The 20485-nt window shown below is 39.5% G+C and overlaps 1 protein-coding gene across 1 annotated transcript in view; it reads right to left on the bottom strand.

Moving 5' to 3' along the window:
• Positions 1-209: 209 nt before the first annotated feature.
• GNA12 (G protein subunit alpha 12) overlaps positions 210-20485 on the bottom strand; it is a 44054-nt gene continuing 23778 nt past the window's right edge. The window contains exons 3-4 of the mRNA XM_075104858.1: positions 8514-8564; positions 210-7495 (exon numbers count right to left, since the gene is read on the bottom strand). Of these exons, the coding sequence (XP_074960959.1) occupies positions 6926-7495; positions 8514-8564 (621 nt within the window). The 3' untranslated portion in view covers positions 210-6925. The remainder of the gene's footprint in view (positions 7496-8513; positions 8565-20485) is intronic.

Here is a 20485-nt window from a genome sequence, read left to right as displayed (position 1 = left end):
GTTCCTGGACACACTCAGGCAGAATGATTCAGACCAGAACTGGAGAGGTGGGAGATACATGAAGATTACAGAACGAGATTTTATTGCATGACAGCTGTAGTTTCGTGCAGTTCATACTGTAATTTATTCAAAAAGCCGCTCCCCTGCAGAAAACTTTTGAATAAAATAAATGTCACTCTAGACTTTGTTGAAAGATAAAACCCATAAAGAACAGTATAACAAGTCACGTTTTAATAGATTTATAAAATTCATATATACAAAACAGTAAACTAAGTCACCAAAGCTATAAAATACACTTTTTACACATCACAATATAATTTTATCTAGTACACAGTTTTCATAAATTGAAACTATTACAGCAAGTAGCTGCTTCTATCGTGGATGCTGTTTTGGTGCTAGAAAGACACTTACGTGAGCAGTCTGGAACTGTGCTTTTACTTTATGCATTTTTCACCTTCTTTTAGTTTGTCACTGTTTTTAAAGTACTTTCTTGTGAATCGTTAGAAAATTAAGGCTAAACTCAGGCCTTTCTTGCCCAATGCAGTGAACTGGTTTAAAAAAAGAATGATATTGCATAGTATGTGTGTTACAATGCATAGGCACCAGAGAGCAAGTAAATTGCAGAATAAAAGATAACATTAATTGGCTTCCTAGCTACATGATTGTGTCATGAGATAACTTTGTGTTTTGTCAGTTTGCTTTCATACACATTGATTCCATAAACAAGACAACTCATCACAAGAGCAATAAATACTAGCCATTTTGTTAAGTGGAGACTCCAGAAATACTGTTTAACACGTATCATCAATTCAAGCTCATTACACACGCCAGATAATGAAACCTGTTCCCTGGGAAAATGCTCATTATCCTAAAGACAGTTAATGGCTTCAGTGCGAACAGGAGTTTGAACACGTTTTCAAACCTAAGCCCATCAAGCACGTTTTCCAACTCTTGTGAACTACCAAAAGATCATTTCTCTTCCACATCCCCCTTCTCCCTCCTATCTTCTCTCCGCCTTTGTGCCCAGCCACCTGCACACAAGCTCAGCACAAGAGACTGATGGGAAGTATTAGCAGAGAAGCAGTGCTGTTCCAAATCTGATACTTCCCTCACAGATGCTCTTCCTCAGGTCCTACTTATCCAAAAGTTTTGCTCTCCATCAGTATTAATTTTTATTCAAATAATGGAAACAGTCTGTTATCTAGCCATTCCCTGAAATACTCATGCTCTGGTATCTTGAAGAAAGTTTAAGCAGCTATTAGAAAGGAGTAAGATGCACTGTCTGGCCAGAGATCTGCCTACCGCATTCCAGTAGGAACTGAGTTTTAGCACTCAGTTATGAACAGATGAAGAAAGATTTACAATGGAAGGGTGTGCAGCTGCAGCAGGGCCAGCCTTGCCAGCCTGCTGCTCTTAATTCACAGCAACTAGCTCTCCGGCATCACTCAAAGCTTTTTGGGTCAATGCAGATGTCATTTCTCTTCAATACAGTCAGTCTTCAAGTACCATCAGCTTTTGGGATCTGTTTAGAAAATAGCTCGCCTTCTCTTGCTCCCTTCCAACATACTTTGGCTTTTTTACCAGAATGCCCACCTCAGAAGTCAGTGCTGCTCTCCATTTCTCTCCGACTGCAAGTATTTTCACATCGGACAAGAGATACGACCTTTGGACATATGCCAAGAGCTAGGTTGCGATACAGTTTGTCAAGCCAGGCACAGAACCACTAACACTGACAATCTAGTACCTCCATACTCCCCACCCAATAAGAAAACAAGCATATCGACACATAGACAAACTTCAACACTGCTTTCCAAATGCCATTACAAAGATAAAACCATCAAGAATCAAGCCAAACTGTTCAACCACCAAGATGAGCAAAGAGATAGCGTCACCTTGGAAGCAGAGCGGCAGTTTCAGCTCCAAATATGCTGGCTTTATTCTTTTCCATCTATGTAAGAAAAGATTTGTGTTAAAACAAAGAAGTGCCCACTTCACAGCACAAAGCAGAGATCACCCCAGCTAAAAACAAAACAGGTAATATTAAAAAGCACTAGGTCTTGTATTGTCTTGCCAATTACTTCCTCACTAGGCTAGACGGTCCTCATCCACAAGTGTGTGAAGCCAATAGTCACTCAGCCCAAGTCTGGCCCAAACCATGCCAGTCTTCCTGTCCCATAATGGATGCTCCCTAGGAATCTCTTAAAAACCCATTTACAAAAGTAGGCACAGATGCTTTATGGTTGCTACTGAAACACCCTTCCCACCACTTCCCGCGTTACAGAATTAGAGTGTACTGAGGTAAAGAGTTGGCAGTGCTATATTAAAACCCCTGACTACATCATGTGATTTTGTACTAGAAAAATGATACAGAAAAGAAGCTACTAGTAAACTTACTATAGTTCTCACCATGAGACACCAGTGTTTGGTTCACATGACAAGCTGCGGTGTGCCGAGACGTTATTGCATGTCATGTTTGTGTCTCAAGCTAGCATGCATCGAATTGTCTATCAACTTGATAAGTACTCCTGAAAATTTGATGACACAAGCAAAGCTAGGTCAGGTGTCAAAACTCACTACTTAAAAATCAGAGGAGGCTTTTACAGAAATCCGGTAGTTCCATGCAGCAGAACAGTTTGGTTTATTTTTTTCCAGGAGAACTAAAGAGTACATACATAGAAGAGACTCCAAAACATGAAGTTAATATCCACAAAGACAGCCATCTAAAGGCTGCAGAGGGCTTGTTTTCCAAAATGATATTCTGTGGAAGGTAGCTGTCTGTCACTAAAGAAAGCTGCTAGTTTCTTCAGTGGTTCCATGTCTATTCTTTTAATTTCTTTAATTCTACAATCCTTTCAGATCACAGTAACCAGGACAGGTGAATACCCGAGGGGGACGGGAACAACACGTAGACCGGATGGGACACACTTTTCAAATGCACCGTTTTTATACCAAAACCTATTTTAGCTATCCTAGCAGAATCACATTTTTGTCTGCAGTGCCACATACAGATGAGCTCTTCCTACTCCCTTTCGTGACAGTTTTTTTTTGCTGTTAGTTTCTCCACTCTGTCTGCTTGGCTGAGGTTCAGGCTTTAGTTGGCTCAGAAAGCCTGTAAATGGTCATCTTCAGGAGCTTCCTCATGCTTGTAACACGCCTAGTTCTAGGTCTCACACAGCAGTGTTTTAAAAAACTGGGTATATTATCAGGTTAATAAGTCAAACAATCTATGCTGCCATGTTAAATAAAAAAGGATCAATTCTTTGTATCAAACAAGCATCTTTGAGTTGTAGCACAAAGGTGAGTTGCCAGTAATTTCCATTCTATAATTGATACTAATTCATTTTCAACCTTAAGAACTACTTAATTCTGTCAAAGTGACAACTGCCTATTAAATATGTCACTTACAGAAAACTATTCTTCCTTTTTAATCCCAATTCACCACGCCACCTCATAAAGCCATCTAAGAACAGTTCAGAGAATGACAGCACTGCAATCTGAAGGAATGTTACCGGCTGACATGCTATATTAGCTTAAAGCCTGTTTTGAGGACAACAAATACAAAGCAGTGTTTGATAAGTGACTGCCATTTAGTTGCTTTTTCTACTTAAACTGCAAGATTACATAAGTCTCTTCTGCAAGCACATGCCGCGAGCACTTCCTCTCTTTGTCCCTGCGAGAGACAACCCGTTTGCAACACCCCATCGCTGGTCATTGACCTGTGGGTGTCAGAGGAGGGACAGCAAAAAGCTGCTTTTAAAAAAAAATTGTTCAAGGTCTCCATCTGATTATCATCCTGCCTGTGACCCGTTTCCTGACTAGCCCAGTGAACAATAAGCCTATAAAGTGAACAAAAAACATGTTCTCTCCAGCTGTGTTTACCTGCAAAGTTCTCCAGGATGTCACTTAAAGTTTTATATTTGCTTCTTGTGAAAGGACTAAGCAACAAACCAAGCCTGCCCCGAGATGTTTGTGTGACCTAACCCACCTAAGTTCTGCTTTAGTAATTAACTGATTTACCATAACATGATTTTCTGGCTTTATTATACTACAACTTACCTTGAAAAAAAAAAAAAAACAAACAAAAGCTACCCCTCAATTGTGGCAAGAAGCGGAGTGTATTTTGCAAAGAAAGCTGCCACTTAAAAATGTTCTTTTTACTCTTAGGCCAAATCCTTTGCAAACTTGAGAAATGCCTGACTTCTGCAAGAAGAGTTTCCTGATCTTGGGTTCCTGGTGTGAACCATCACTATCAAAGTTCCACAGAACACAGCCTACAGAGCCAAACTACTGGTTTTCATCTGCAGTCTACGGTATCACCCTTAGGCCCATTTTATCAATAAAAAGAAGAAAGGCAATAATAGGCCTGAGGTGATCGAACTGGTTCCCTAAAACTCAGATTTGGTGTGCAAAACTGCCGTATCATACAAAAAGAAAGCTTGAGAGCTCAATATGAGATATCTCATGCTGTTTCTTTTCCAGGTACAGATTAAGTTACTTAAAATAAAAGTTGCATTATTAGTTCTGTCAGAGTTTTAAATCCATAAGGTGACTGAGGTTACAAAACCGTGGATGAGTATGAAGAGAAAAACAGAAGAGGAAATCCCATGCTATGCCTCCCAGGTAAAACTACAGTAGATTCAGGCATACAATTGAGGTAATTCTTGAGAAAAAATAGCGCTGAAAGGGAATGTGTAACTCATTTGAGAAAACAAGCATAATATTAACCCATCTAGAAAACTTAGTGAAAGAATAAAGGTCACAGCAAACTAGGAAATAAAGTCAAGTCAACTCAGAAGTCAGGTCAGCCTGTAACTGCCTCCTCTTTCCCAGTGTCTTGTGTGAAGCAGAAACTACTACCAAGAACTGCAAGAATTTTTGAAAACTTTGAAAACAGTTTTAAGTCTTCAGCCAAACAAATGGGCTAGCTTAGAGAAACAAACCTTATATGATGAGTAAATTTGTTTGCATCACCCTGTGTTGAAACATTTACCTTTTCAAATGTAATGATCTTTAGAGTTTCCCCCCATCTGAATATTAGAATGACATTTTTCCCCTTCAAGGTTAAAAAGGAATAAATATTTAAAAGACAGAGTTGGTCCTGGCAAAAATAAGACTTGTTACAAGGAAGCTAATTCCTTGTTTAAGTTTGCTCAAATTTAAGTTAGATTTTCCCATCTGCAACTTTTCACTTGCTTCTTACCTTGATACTGTGCACATTACATAGCGCTGGAATAGCCACATCTTTTCCACTCTGAAGCCTGTGCAGAGAAAGCCAAAAGACTGCTACATTAGGAAACTACACAAAAATACCATTATGAACATCTGCAAGCTTCAGAGGGGAAGAAAGATTCCAGATTTTATCCAAATTAACATGAAAGGACAACGGAACAGGACTTGTTTTGACCACATCTCCCATAGGATTACCAGCTGAAGGAAAACGTTGCTTGTTTTGAGATGCCATTACAGGCTCGAAGGGGATAAGAACTCCAGGGAATCTGCTGACTTTTTATGGGTACAAACAGCCCTTCAGGTTTTATTCTTGGATAAAAACTATGACAAAAATTGCACAGTAAACTATGTTTGAAAATCACCTAAAGGATAGCGCTACAATGTTGATATAAAAGGCAGATCTTCAGCTTGTCCATGTACCCCACTGTAGTAGAAAAGATCCGATATGTCTGTACACAAAAAAGGCACCTGACAGTTAGTCACACAGATTAAGAGAGCTAGGAAATTAACAGTTCATATCAACATTATTCATAGCCTCTTGCAACTTTACACACAAACCATTGCCTGAAATGGGCAACGCCAAACTTGACTGTACTCAGAATTACATGTGCATCACTATAGGCTAAAGACCCCATTAAGACACAGATTAAAGGCTAATTTTACAGCAAGGTCTTGCTGTCCAAATACATCAGTGCAGCTGTAAAACTGGGATCTCTAGGGTGTTCAGTCTTCCTATAAGGTCAGCTGTTGGGAACTAATCAAGCAGCTGCTGTACTACCAAAACCTTTGCTTAAGGGTTTAATCAGCTTTCAAACTTTTGAATATAGATAAAGCCCTGTCACACGAGATACTGAACCTTCAGAAAACTGCCAACTGTGGGTGTGAGAACAGCGCTGCATTTCCATGAAGTACATCTCAGCTGCACACCCACTGTGCAGAAACACAGTCAGGTGCTCTAGCACAGGCTGCTTCACCAAGGAAATCACTTTTCCCATGACGTAATTCCCTTCACACATAGTGCAAAATAAACCCTTCTCCGTATCAGTGAGGCCTTAACTTCCCATCCAATTTACTCCAACACGGGTTTGCTTATACAGTTTTAGACTTTTGCCTCAGGAGACTCACACAAAACCTTCAGACCAGAGCTGAGCATCCACCTTGTTAAGTGGTTTCCAGACCCTTGGCAAAGCTGAACATGCACACAAGATCTGGTTACATTCTTAAGAGATAAGAACAGAACTTCCATTAACGTTCTCCAGTACAGCTGCCAATCTCATTATGTTTAGATTAGTTTGATTCAGCACCTCCAAACTACAAAAAAAGAGGCAGTTTGTATGACTAGTGTCTCTGAAAAATTAGCATATTCATTTAAAACGTGTCTTCCATACATGGTTTGTCAGAGATTTCTTTTTTCTAAGAAGGCAGAAGGTGGTTGCGTTATTCAGCATTCCAAACTAGGTACCGAACCTGCAGCGGCCATGTTTCAGTAGTGTTTCTAGTCCAAATGATTCAGTAGCTAACGTCAACATTTGACTCCTTCGGCCTATAGCTCCTCTGTTTGGACTGGCTAGTTTACAGTATTCCTGAGCCAAGTAATTAGCATGGGTCCTACACCACATGCAAGGGCCATAAAGAAAGGATAAAAACTTTGATCTAACCCTCCAGCAAATTTTAACAGGACATCGGCTGCTCTCCTTCACTGCAACATAATATCCTTCAGATTCTCTTGAAGGATCGTGTCCTTCACAGCATGAAACACAAAGCGGATGTTTTCAGTGTCTATGGCAGTGGTGAAGTGATGGAAGAGTGGCTTACTGCGGTTTCTCCTCTTTCTGTCAAAGCACTGCACCAGATAACGTTGAACATCATCTAGCCTGTGAGGGTCGCCTTTGAAGTCCGAGAAATACTTCTTAATGCTGACAGTCTTTACCTTCTCTACAAGAAGATCCATCTTGTTGAGGAATAGGATAATAGAAACATTAAAGAAAAGCTTGTTATTGACTATTGTCTCAAAGATATTCATGGACTCCACAAGTCTATTTGTGCGCCTGTCTTCCATGAGAACCTGATCGTATTCACTGGAGGAGACCATAAACAAAATTGAAGTTATTCCATCAAAGCACTGGAACCACTTCTGACGCTGAGATCTCTGTCCACCTACATCCACCATCTTGAAAGGTATTTTTTTAATGATGAAATCATGCTCTACTATCCCTTTCGTGGCTTTTCTAGCCAGCAAAATATCTTGTTTGCTGGGGAAATAATTCTGTAAAAGAAATGAGAAAAGTGTCAAAAAAAATCCTTCAAAAATGCTAGCTAATGCCAAAATACTGAAGCAATGTAGAAGGGAGGAGGGAAATCAACAAGAGCCCTTTTTTCTTAGTTATCAAGTGAAGAACGAATACTCAACTTTAAAATAGCGGACTGTTGACCATTTATCTCAACATATTGGTAAAGATCTACAGAAGATTCTAAGACATAAGAATAAAAATACAGGACCAACTCACTCATCCACATTTTTATTCTTCAAGCCTCCCATTTTCAGGCTGAAGTCCATTCTATCATTATGAAATTCTTAGCCACAGTGTTATTGCCGTTTAGGTAGTGTTCAGTAAAGCAGATCTCCAAATCATCACCGAAAAGATTTTTTTCATGAAATCTAGTTTTTCTACAGTTCATTGCTTTCACAAAGGACATCTTGCAAGCTTTAGTGCAAATACTTCTTCCAGGTTCACAGTCCATGACCAGCGAGTACAGCAACATGCTCTAACATAGGCTGTGGCCCAGCCCACCACTGCAGAGAGATCTGTTCTTCAGAAGCTTATCTCTGTTACTGTTTGGGAAAATCATCTCCCTTCTTCCTCCTCCAAGTCTCCCGACAGATGTTTTAATTACTGACTTCAAATCCTACAGGTGCTAGTATTTTTCTTTTATTTGGTAATTTTTCAGCCTGCTATCTTAGTTAGCACCAGCCATCAGATCATCATAACAAGTGAATGAGATTAAGAGACTGCATAGAAGGACTGATAAAAGAAAATATGTGCATAAAACTTCCATAAACAATATTTGCTGTCTATCAAAAAAGATTAAGCAAATACTAAGCTTCAGTTTCATAAGGCTAAAGTTTACTATTTCTAGATCGAAGAACTTCGAAGTTATTCAATGATTATTAAAAAAAAAACCCACCCCCCAAAAAACAAACCAAAAAGCATTAATCATTGCACACCCAGGCTTCCATTATCTCTTTGAGCTCCTTAGGTTCAGAAAGAGAAGGTATGTCTTACCAGCTGACCGATCCGATCCAGGTTATCCAGGAAGTATTTCACCGATTCACCCTGTGGAAAAGGAACAAGATGGGAACTAAGCTTGTTTCTAGAATAGCAAATCCAACTGTGTTTTCACTTTCCAACACACACGGAGGTCTAACATAGCAATACCACATGTGGAAGCTTGGACAACATCCTGATATGCTTCAGGAGCTGGAACAATAGAAGTGCCGCATAGCTTAGTAATGAAGTGGAGATGCCATAATACACTACCGACACGTAGGTAAGGCAGTATTTCTTCAAAAGCAATTCACTATTAGTTCTAGAAAAAAAAAAAATCAAAGTTGAGCAGAGATATGAATAAATGCTGAAAGCTATCTAGTAAATCTTTACAATGAAAGGGAAGTGTTATTAAAGTCAGTCCTTTGCTTCAGCTTAAAGAATTAGTTTTTTCCCCCTTGTACGATGAATGCAGTTAATTGACACTCAGTGGGAGTAAAAGTGAAACATGTTTCTTAGAAGCCAATGTATTTTGTTTAAAATTCATAACAGTGAACAAAAGCATATCCTAGACTGGCTGGCATATCTTTAGAAAAGTGAAAGATTTAAGTCACCCCCAATTTGTGATAATTTAAGCTACACTTGCTTGTCAAAAAAGAAAAAATTCTGAAGGACTCTCTCTTCTACAGATAAAACCCTTGAGCCTAAAAGGGAAACTAATAATGGATTTGCTGATCTTGTACAAAATCCTTTAGCTATTATATTGAGAAGAATATAAGCAATGTTTACAAAGAAAATTTATTATTGTGTGAAAATGCATAAGACATTTTGGGGGGGTGTTTTTTTGTTGTTGTTTTGTTTAAAAACAAGCTTGCTCATATATCACACTCAAATCAAGTGCCATTTTGCATTAGTGGATAGAAAAAGCCCTGCACATACATTTTAGAAGTAATAAAATTGTTTCCATATAGATGCAGATTTGACTTCTGGAGTGAAGCTATCTTTGGCAGAAGCTCATTCTCCTTCCAACACTTCGCTTCTCTTCAGGTGAAGATGATCTGTTCAATAAGTATTCCTCGTTGTTTAGGACATGTCTCTTGCAGTTGTCATAAGAATGATAAAAAAGGAAAATCCTGCTGCCTTTTAATAATTTTAGGCAGCAACACACATTATATGTATCACAGATCAGGGCCATGTCAGCAATGACCAAATTGACAGTAGGTGCCCTCGCCAAGTCACTAATTCAGAATGAGAACGTTCTCAAAACGTCATCTCATATTCCAACAGTAATATATATTCTTAAACCATACATTCTCCTCTACACCATAGGTTTGAGACAGCAGAATAAAATTATTCCCTTCCAGTACAACTGTAAACAGATGCCACCACAAGTGTTCATTTTGAAGAATCAGACTGGAGACCAGAGGATTCAGTGTACTGCACAAGGGCATAGTTCCAGCATAAGGCATAGACAAAAAGGAGCTGTAACTTATTATTTCCTAACATTTAAAACCAGAAGTCTCTCTTCACAAAAGAGAGAGAACATGCATTTTGCAAAAAGCTACCACGCATCACAAAGGATTTACAGTGGATAGCTAGCAGAAAAGATTGCTTTGGGGGGGGAAGTTTCCAAAGAACAATTGCTCTAAGAGCTTCCTTACAATCATGAATTTTCATAAGGTGAAAGTAATTTCCTGTATTTTTTGGCACTCTGTTGGATCAGAAGAGATATCACAGACCGCATAAATAAGAGAAAAGGTCTTCCTGTACAGCATTAGTCATATTTAGGAGACGGGAGAGCCCAGAAAAAAAGGTCACCGAAGCTTTGAAGAAAGCCCAAACCCTTCTTTATCTATTGTGCATTATCCTACACAATGCCTTCAGATGCGCAACCAGACTGCAAACAGGCCATGTCTGATACAACTTGTATCTTCTACCCAGTTGCTTTAAGAGTCCTTGCCTTGTCCATATACCCTCCCACGCTGAGAGCAGGAAACAGCTGGACGCATGTAAACTGCTGGGACACACAAGCAAGTTTACCTGATTTACAGCTTGTGCCTCCCCTATTTCCCACCCCACACATCAGTCAGTTCAATATTTTGCACATTTATAAGAGGGTAAGACAAATAATCTGATTAATTTAAAAAAAAAAAAAAACCAAACGAAACCCATGCTCATTTCTGCAGTGATTTAGGGAAACTAGAGTTCTAGTTTCTTATATAGCTCTTTGTAACATTGCAATTAAGCCAGATAATTCATTCTGGGAAATTTTAAGCAGTAATTGCAGAACACTTGGATAACTGACTAATCAAGTCAGGTTGCTGGAACAGGTGTGAACACCATATGCGTGGTCTGACAGATCTGAAGATGTATGAATATCCTCTTCTAGCACAGAACCCAAAGACATCCAGTACTTAAGTCAAAATATCCCTTTCCAGTCAAAACAACAAATCCCCAACAAGCTCCAGAGGGTTTGAAGTTCAAAAAAAAAAAAGCTCAGAGCATTAAAGCACACAAACCTGAAGGAAGAGAAAGAAAAACCCACAAAAAACCCACCCCACACACTCAAAACCCCCTACTTCAAAGTTGATTTGTTGATTAAGTCCTGTGTTGTGGCCTATGGAAATGTGGATTCAGTTCCTGCTCCAAAGACTTCTCGAGTAACCTCGCTCTACATCTTAGTCCAATTCACAGAAAAAAGTCGGTTGTTCCGGGAAGCGTGGTGGGTATTCCAGCTCATTGAGCCGGCACTACAGATCAACTGCAGACGGCACCAACCGACTTGATGAATAACTTGCAATTTATTTAATGTGGAAAATATGAAAACTCCAGGTGTTTGGACTGTTTTGTATTTGTATTTTTAATCAGAACAATTGTATTAACTGAACATTCATTTAGCATTAAGTTTTTTTCCTTGTCATCCAGGGGAAATAAACAGCAATATTAATTAGATCTAGAAGTTAAGTTTATTTAGCTTTCTATCAAGCTACACTTGAATGCAATTTTGAATTCCATACATAAATTATCATTTACACAAAGCCATCTCATGCTTTGGGTATTATATACACACACAAATGTACTTGTGTATTTTGAACTACGCTTGCAAGCAGCAAAATGGAAATGGAAGCCATCAAATATTTATACTAATTATATCACATTCAAATGCCTAAAGATAATCACATCATGGTGTGTTCACTTAAACAAAAAAGGTCCAGGTTAGATGTGTCAATCTTTTGCAGGAAAACTGTGGCAGCTCAAGAAACTTCCCCAGATCAACTCAGTTGATAGAAGATCGTTGAGCTTGTCTTGCAAGATTTAAAAAGAAAGACTCAAATCACCTTGTATTTCCCTGTTAGTACACCATTTTATTTAAAAAAGATTCTAATAATATTCATAAATAATGTTCTTAAAATCTGAAAGACATTATTTCATTTCAACCGGCACGGTACTTGGATACAACGCACCGTTCTGTCACAGTCACAGCAGAGCGTGTCAGCGAAGCACGTCTGTACTGGCATTTCTTATCTTTTATTTTTAAGAGATAGTCTATTTCACATTTCAAAAGTTATATCAAGAAAATCTGTGTATCATCTATTTTGCTGTTGATACAAACCAGCTAGCCTTTTTTTTTTTCCTTCTCCTTGATAACAAATCAGGACATCAAAATGCTGTCTCCCAGCCATGCCCTGTGTTTTCCAGGACAGCAGCAGGAGGGGGAAGAACAACCTCCGAGTTATGAATTGTACATAATTCAGATACTCCTTTTTAGTACACAGGAACACAGTATAGGCCATAAGTCTTCCTTAACTTCTTGCTCACCACACAAAAGTTACCACAAATGCTTGGATGATTCATTCTCTCACTGCTAATCTCTTCTCCCTCTGCAATACATATCCTCTGAGTAACAGTTTTGCCAACCGGGACCAAGTGAAGGAATAAGAGATGCTGTTCCCATTGTTCAGTACGATGAGTCACTGCACATCTGGGAACTGGGGGAATCAAGAAATACAAACAGAAGGCCTAAAATGAGCCCACAAGTTCCACAATGCAGCATCATTATTGTTTGGGTTTTTTTTATTTATTATTATTATTATTATTATTATTTTTAAAATGGCCTAGCTGCAGTATAAAGTTTAGTAAAGGCAGAGAAAATTGTACTAGTTTGCTTAAAAACTAATGGTGCAGGAGAAAGGGAAGAAAGGTAAGGTAAAATGTAAACACATACTCTTGCTTCCTGAAATAGTGCTCTAAAGCTCTTCTTTTATAACCTAGATTATTTTGAATAAAGCATTTTCAAGGGGCAAAAGACAAAGTTGCGAAGAAACATTTATTCCATATATTTTGTGCTATATGAGTGTCATCTTAACATTAGTGCCAACGAAGTTACCATGAAAACAGCTAATTGTTTTTAATATCTCTGTCCCTTCAGGCTAGGTTCACAGCACAAGAAATCTCCCTAAAGAAATATTATAACTAATCTGGCATCACTTCCTTTGCCATTGATAGCCTCATTGCAAAAAGCTAGCAGAGAACACTTGGGCAGCGTTCCCAAGCAGTATTCATTTCATGAAAAAATGCACAACAGATCCTATATAGATTGCTTTAAAATATCCATAGAAACTTGGTAATAAGAACTGTTCTGCAAGGCTAGAATTTATCAACTTGTCGCTCTAACCCTCAGCCAGTTATTCAAAGTGACAACAGTTGGTCAGACCATAAACAACAGTGAAACATCCTCTTGTCCAGTTCCCGAAAATACAGGCTCACTTTAAACTCTTCCTTCTGAAAATCAGTTCCTCTAAATTCTGCTAAAGACTTGAAAGGGGACCCTCTGTTCCAAATTGGCTTTCTTCCTTTTGCTTGTCCCAAGGCCTTTTTGACATAATATTAATTTAGCCCTTCCTGATCATTCTGTGTCTAGCTCCTAAATTTAGAGCACACAATTTAAGGTAGACCTGTCAGTCTTCACTTGTTTCAGATGAATTAAATAGCACAGGAAGGAAACTTTATACTTCAAGGAAGCATATAACACAGAACTAGCAAGATTCCCACAAACACAGCAAAACACATGGAGAAACAGATACTGTAACTAACCACCACAAACTGCAGCCGAATCTGCAAGGTGAAAGCAACAGCGATCCCAATTAAAAGAACCACAGTGTTTGCATCCCACCTCCATTCAGGAGCTGTAAAACCTTCAGCAGCAAGGCTGAGAAACACAGAGGAAACCCAGGAGAACCCAGAAGGAAGTCTGGGAATCTCCCAGCCTTTAACCTCCGAAATCTCAGATGCACGAATGGGATGGACTTAAAAGCACTGACATATAATTTCATCTGAAGTTGGCCTTTATATAAGGTGCCACTGCATTAGGACTGCCAGAGTCACATACTGACAGAATGCAACGTTAATGCTAACTTTCAGTGCTAATTTGCAAGTGAAATCTGTTTTTCAGACACATACCAAGACTTATTTTGGCCAAGTTTCCTGGGATGTTGATCACCTGATAATTGTAAGGTGTTTGAATGTTACAATTTCAGACATTTTACAAAAGCAAGATATCCAAAGCAGAGGCCCAAGGGAAGAGCAAGGCTATGAGCACAGCAGTAGGATAAAATAAGCAGGCCACTAGCATTTGAAATTGTTGGAGGCATTAGATCAGCCAAGGTTTTGGGTACTTAGATTAAAACCCAAAACCTCAAAGTGAGACACAGGAACGCTTTGCTTAGAGAGACCTACTGAACACAACAAGCAGATTAACATCCTGCCACCATAATACATGTATGCTTTGGAAGTAGGCACGCAGACACAGCTCCAGGTTCCACACTCTCGTTTTGTCTGAGGGACACAGTAGTCTTTTATAAACCCCAAAGACACAGGGTTAAAATTCTTCTGAGGGGCAACTATAAACAAACAACTCCCCCTCCCCAAACCCGCAGGCTTTTCCATCAGATTACTTCTAAATCTGCACTTCTATTCAGCCTCACTGGTAACAGGGCACGGATTTACTACAGCCAAAAGAGTGTTCTCTTCTGTGACAGCTGATGAATTAAGTATTATTTTCCAAGGAGATAAGCAAGTCTGTGCTTGTTAAGAATTCACTCAGAAGGATGCTGAAGGAACCTAAATTGCCCTGAAATGCTGATGCTCATTCTATGCTATAATTCTGTTGTACAGATATTCTACATCCTGTCTGGGCACTGCAACTTATTGACACAAGACAAACAATTTTTTCATTCAATCACTAGTTCCAAGGCAGAGACTAACCACTTATCTGTATTTAAGCCATACAGAATTCTATCAAATCTCTCTAGGGTTATTTAACTTCCTCCTTAACAACAGACTGAGCTACTGGCTCCCATCCAGCAACTCCACTGCTTATCCAAGTTGCTGCTATCTGTACCCTGCAAACATACCAACTACAAGAAAGTACCATTTGGTTCCAAGCTTCTTCTAAAAACTACTTCTTTCTACTGCCTAGGTGTACAGTGTAGGTATCAGATGTTAAAATATTTCAAAAATTCATTGTTTGTCAGCTCAGTACAAACACGCAATGCAAAGACCTGTTTGTCCAAGCCAGGATGGCTTTCTACAGACTCATCCTACAGGACACACTGGCCAAACTGTACACTTCACAGCCCATGGATAAAACAAGAAAAGGTGATAAATATTGATTTAATTTTCCCCAGAAAGTCTAGGCTAATCTGAGCTTCCACATCAGTGATAAGTTTTGTGGATCTGAGGGAAGGAGTGAAATTCTAGCCTTACAGCTAAGAAACACTCCTAATAGGAGCAGAGTTCTTGTGGTGAAGGGCAACTCCTACATGTGTTAGCTTTTCCCAGCAATTAAATACAGCAACTCTTTCTGAGAGTGCTGCAAGGAAAACACGTTACATTTTTTCCTGAAATTCTCTGTGTTTCACATCAACAGGATGTAGAGGAGATAAATTACTCTTGATACTATGTTAACAATTCTGTCCATTTGTCTCAAATATGCACAATAGCAACAGTGCCTCAAAGAGGAAGAGTGTTCTATTAAATAGACTGAAGCTGGCTCATCCTATTTTATAAGCTTCAAGACACATTACACAAGTCCCTATTGTTTTGATTTTACTCCTACTTACTGTCTGCTCATCGCTGCTGTTCCTGCTTGACAGAATTGCAATGTCTGGAAGGAAGCAGGTGCAAACAGCACAGAAAACAGTACCGGCCACAAACAACACACAAAGATGTACAGTGCAAAAGGGTTAAGTAATTGCTTTTTTTAAAAAAAATTTATAGAAAAATCTGTAACCAGACTTGCACATTAGCTACAGTGATTTAGCATTTCCTAGCCTTCACCGACTAGCAGCTAGCAAGATTCAAGGAGTAGATGCAAGAGGATATACACCCAGTTCATGTGGAAGAATCACAGTTATGTCTAAACAACAGAAGTCCGATTACTGTATCCAACATCAGCAGTGTGCCCAGCTCACACACACTCATCCTGGCACAAGTGGACGACAGACCTAGTCATAAGCATCCCATGAAAGGATTCCTTCCTGTTGCCCTGCCAACTGTCTAAGCGACTATATTGTCTAAAATTGCTGCCAGAAACCTTTCATCTCAAACACCGGAGGTTCTCCGTGAAGTTGAACTAACGTACGCCAGCTCAACTTCTCATTCCAAGCACAGTTGGCTAAAACATACAAGAGAAGGCAACTGAAAGCAGCAGTCTTGCCACAGTTAAAAGAAAGTCCTGAGCTGTAAATGGAAGGATGGATCCAAGATTCTGGCCAATCACTAGAAAATTATCCCATTTATTTTCAGTGGGCAGCTGCCATGCAAAAGCAGGCATTTCCAACTAACACGTCAGGATTTAGAACCAACTGGATGATTTTGCAGATCACCAGGAATGATGCACAATCACGTTATTATGTGACCCTAGTCATGTGCTTTGTTTTCAGCAGCTCAGTATGCAAACCTGAAACTTGCTTTGTTTACAGAAGACATCTGCAGAACTAGAATAGACACTGACAAAAAAATATTACCTTATAAATTAATCTAGTCAGCAGTACTGACTATCCGATCAAGACCAAATCACAAGTTTATCAGTGAGTTTCCCTTCCAAATCTTATCAGATCAAGGGATGGGAAATAAATATCTTAGATCTTGCGGGCTGAAAAAACAGCTAATACCAGCCATGAAAGAATGTTAAGCTTGGACTTTTCCATGGCAGGTGGCCAGCTGGAAAGCTAAGCAATTTGCATTTACAACAGGCATAACCTTGGGTATCTCACAGAACAATGCGTCCTACACCACTTCTACACCAAAGGATTTGTTGCAGGGTGCCTAATGCTCCACGTTCTGTGGAAACATCAGCTCAGACACCTTTTAGTGAAATTTGTCTATGTCTGTTGTTAAAAAGGTGATTATAAGATTTGGAAAGAGTCATTTATCCCTCACATTTATTTAAAAATTTGTTTTAAAAAATATTTGTTCTTTTTGTCTGTATGTATACAACCAAGACATTTTTAAATGTGATGTAGACTAAAATGACGGTCTTGCAAGATTCAGAAAGCTTCTCAGTCCCAGAGGTTAGGCTTTAGATGGAAATCAGACTGAGGTAAAATGCCAGTTAAGTCTTAAATAGCACACCTGAGTGCAACTAACAGTGTGATTCCTATAAAACCAAGTGTGTAAGCACTAGAGTGCAGAAGAAAAAAAACTTCCACCTTGCTTACACTATTCAAGCTTTTCACCGTGCCTGTTACCTCAACACTCAGCAGGCTCAACTACGGAGAACACCAGGCTTCCAAGTCTGAGGGATTCCTTAAGCCAGTTTCTGTGTCCGGTTTTCAAAAAAATTATTTGCCTTCGAAACAAAAACACCCCTTCTTTTTCAATTACACCTTGGCAGCTGTTAATTCTAAGAGACTGACCAACTTTGAACTATGAACTGTGCCGTTTCTGCCAGCTGTTGCTACGCTTGCTTTCCCAGTGACTTCTCAAACCAGTGGAATTTCACGACGCATACTAACTTTCTCTTGGCACTGAGAAGGTACTCAACATCTCACGTTCACCCACTTACACTGAGATTGGTATTGCCTTTTATGAAGTCTGACCTTTACGTGCACCTGTAAATCCCCTAGATCACTAGTGACCACGTTGTCTCATGTCGTATGCCAAGAACATTTATTTCATTAGTTCTTTTCTGTACTTTGGGTCTGTGAAAGAGGGTTTCACCCAAGAAGCAACTGCCCTCCCTATAACCTCCTCATCTCTCCTGCTCCAGAGCCAGTGACCGCACCGCATGTTGAGTCCAGCAGATGAGTGACAGTGAACCTCAAACAACCTTTGGTGATCTGAAATAGACTTCAGTCTCCATTCACAATCAAGTCAGGTTCTCTGCGATCTGATTTATAGTCATTATTTCAAAACATTTATTCACATCCCGTCACAACATATCAATTATTCCCAATATTCTCTTCCCTGCTGAAGGTTTTTTTCGCATGAGAAGGGAAAGTTCTTCCAAATTTGCACGTAAACCTTACCACAATTTATACTTCAGTATGAATATTGCAAGTAACCTAAACTTTTTTTATTTCAGAATTCGTCCTCTTTCACGTCATTACTTTCACCTACAAAACCAGAACTGGAATGTATTTACCCGACCTGAAAATTAAAGTCGTTCAGGTGCTGATTCACTATAGGATCAAACATCCCAGAGTGAAGGCACAAGGTGAGATGGGGTTGGTAACTGCACGAACAACAGCTCTATTAATGTGTAATTCCATCCTATTTTCATGTGCATCTACAACCGAGTCCTTTGACACAGTCCTCCATCATTGTAAAGCTACTATCTTGAAGCTCAGGCTTATTAGAAATGAAACTTACCGTGGAGGAAAAAAAGCCCACAAGTAATGTTGAAGTATCAAATAGAAAGCCTTATTTTTACTCACCCTCATGTGCCTCTGTTTTATATAAATTAAGTGCTATAAGCATCTGAAAACAAATCTAAAATTGAAATAAGCGATTTGAAATAAGTGATATAGCTTCCATCCTTAAGGCCTCATCTACACATGTAAATTAATCAAGCCACAGTGGAAAATGAAGTAGGTTTAACAAACTTGTACAAGCTGTTAAGCAGACTAGCCTATTAAAGAAAAAATCCTAATTAAAGCCCTGGTCACATCCTACTGAACTGCAGAGGGTGAAACTGAACTCCTTGCAACCTAGAATGCTTGCGCTGGACTGGGAGAAAGACGACAGAAAAAAGGATATAGTAGATGGTTCTTCTGCCTCCTGCCCGCATCTAACAGCATGACTGATTCAGTGCTGTACCCCGACCAGACTGAAACTAGATGGATCAAAGTCTTAAATACACAGAACCCAGAGATGGAATTAAATGGGATAGTTCCATCCATAAACCACTGTTTTTTTCAGTTTGAGATTTTACCGAGTTCCCAGAGTAGAATTAAGTGACTATCAAGGAAGGCAAGTCAAATTAAGAGGCTTTGGGGGCGGGGTGGAGAGCAGACCTTCTAAGGACAAACACCGACAGTTTGTTCAGGAGTAAAGCCAAGTGAAGCACAAGTCTGCCACAGTCTGAACTGCAGGAATCTGTGTTGTATACAGAGGAGACATTTGAAAGGTGTCAATAAATTACTTCTCAGAGCAACATGTTTTCCATTTTCTCAAACAGAAAATCCTGCATGATGTTTCCAAGAAGTCTTCCTCCCCTCCCGCAAATACTAAGTCAATAATACAGCAAAATAGGTTTACTCCACAGAGCCGCTTTAAGTATAGCTGCAAACTAACAAGAAGGTGGAGACCATGCTGCCTTCTGCCTTTGTAACAGAAAGCCTTCCCACCTAGTGCAAGTTCCAAAAAAGGAGAAGCGGAGTATTGAGCTCTTCTCTGAGAAGACAACTTAGCAGCTCTGCTCCTTCCCTTAGTGTTCAATTATCAGCTGGTCAGTTTGTGGCAGTATGGAACCTTGAGAGATTTTCTGGAACAGTATCGTGTTCAGATGCATCCTTAAGTCATCTAACCTACGAAAACCTCCACTGTTGCACAGCTATCGTTTCACATAAACTCAAAAGTCAAACACAGTGTTTCTTCCCTCCCTCTGCTCACCACCTCCTCTATGCTCAATACCTGTCAAACGGACCCTTGGCTTTGAACAGTATGCAAACACTTCAGGTACTCCGATAACTTGGAACACAAACATTTTCAAAACTAACAGCATCCTTGAGGTACAGGCATCTATTTCTACCATCAAGGAAGATCTATGGAGGAAAGGAACCATTGCTTGGATGAAGGATCAGTGAGATAAAGACATTGCCATCGTTCCTTGGCAAGCACCAGGTTAAGGTGCTCACTTGCAATGCCAGCTGCTTGTTCCTTCACCAATGCCACGTCACGTCACTACCTCGGCTGTGCTTACAATCAGTCATAGGGTCACACTCTGCCTCAGATGAGCTTCCCGATTTACAGCACAGCTTCCAAAAAACCAGCTGTGCCAACAAAAGCAAGAGCGTAGTGCGAACCACCACTTCCTATTGCTCACCGTGATTACTCTATCACAGAGCTGCAGCCCAAGTTAAGCCCTATCCTTGCATGACAAATTGAGTACAACCCTCGATGTTTTAAGGCAGAGCAGGCTTGTTAGGGAGACAGCAGAAGCAGGGGAGGATAACAGCAGAAAAGTAGGTTAAAGAAAATTACAATCTTTTCAAGAAGTCACTGCAGAAGGATCAAGAATTGGATAGCTAGCAAGAATACAACATAGCCAGCTGAGCAAGTTATCGCTACCTAATTAACCTACCTGCATTTTCCTTTGCAGCTTTCTGCCAGGTTCTGTCTTTTGAAGACCATAGGCTCATTAAACATAATTCACTGTCAGTGTGACAAGAACAACTTAAAACATCTGTTCTCTTAAATATAAAAACCCAGAATATATGCTAGTAAGAATTCCTCATAAAAACATACCTAGTTTTTAACATTTTTCT

Source organism: Phalacrocorax aristotelis, chromosome 10 (assembly GCF_949628215.1).
Source record: "Phalacrocorax aristotelis chromosome 10, bGulAri2.1, whole genome shotgun sequence".
Lineage (NCBI taxonomy): Eukaryota > Metazoa > Chordata > Aves > Suliformes > Phalacrocoracidae > Phalacrocorax > Phalacrocorax aristotelis.
This window is presented reverse-complemented; position numbering and strand designations above follow the sequence as displayed.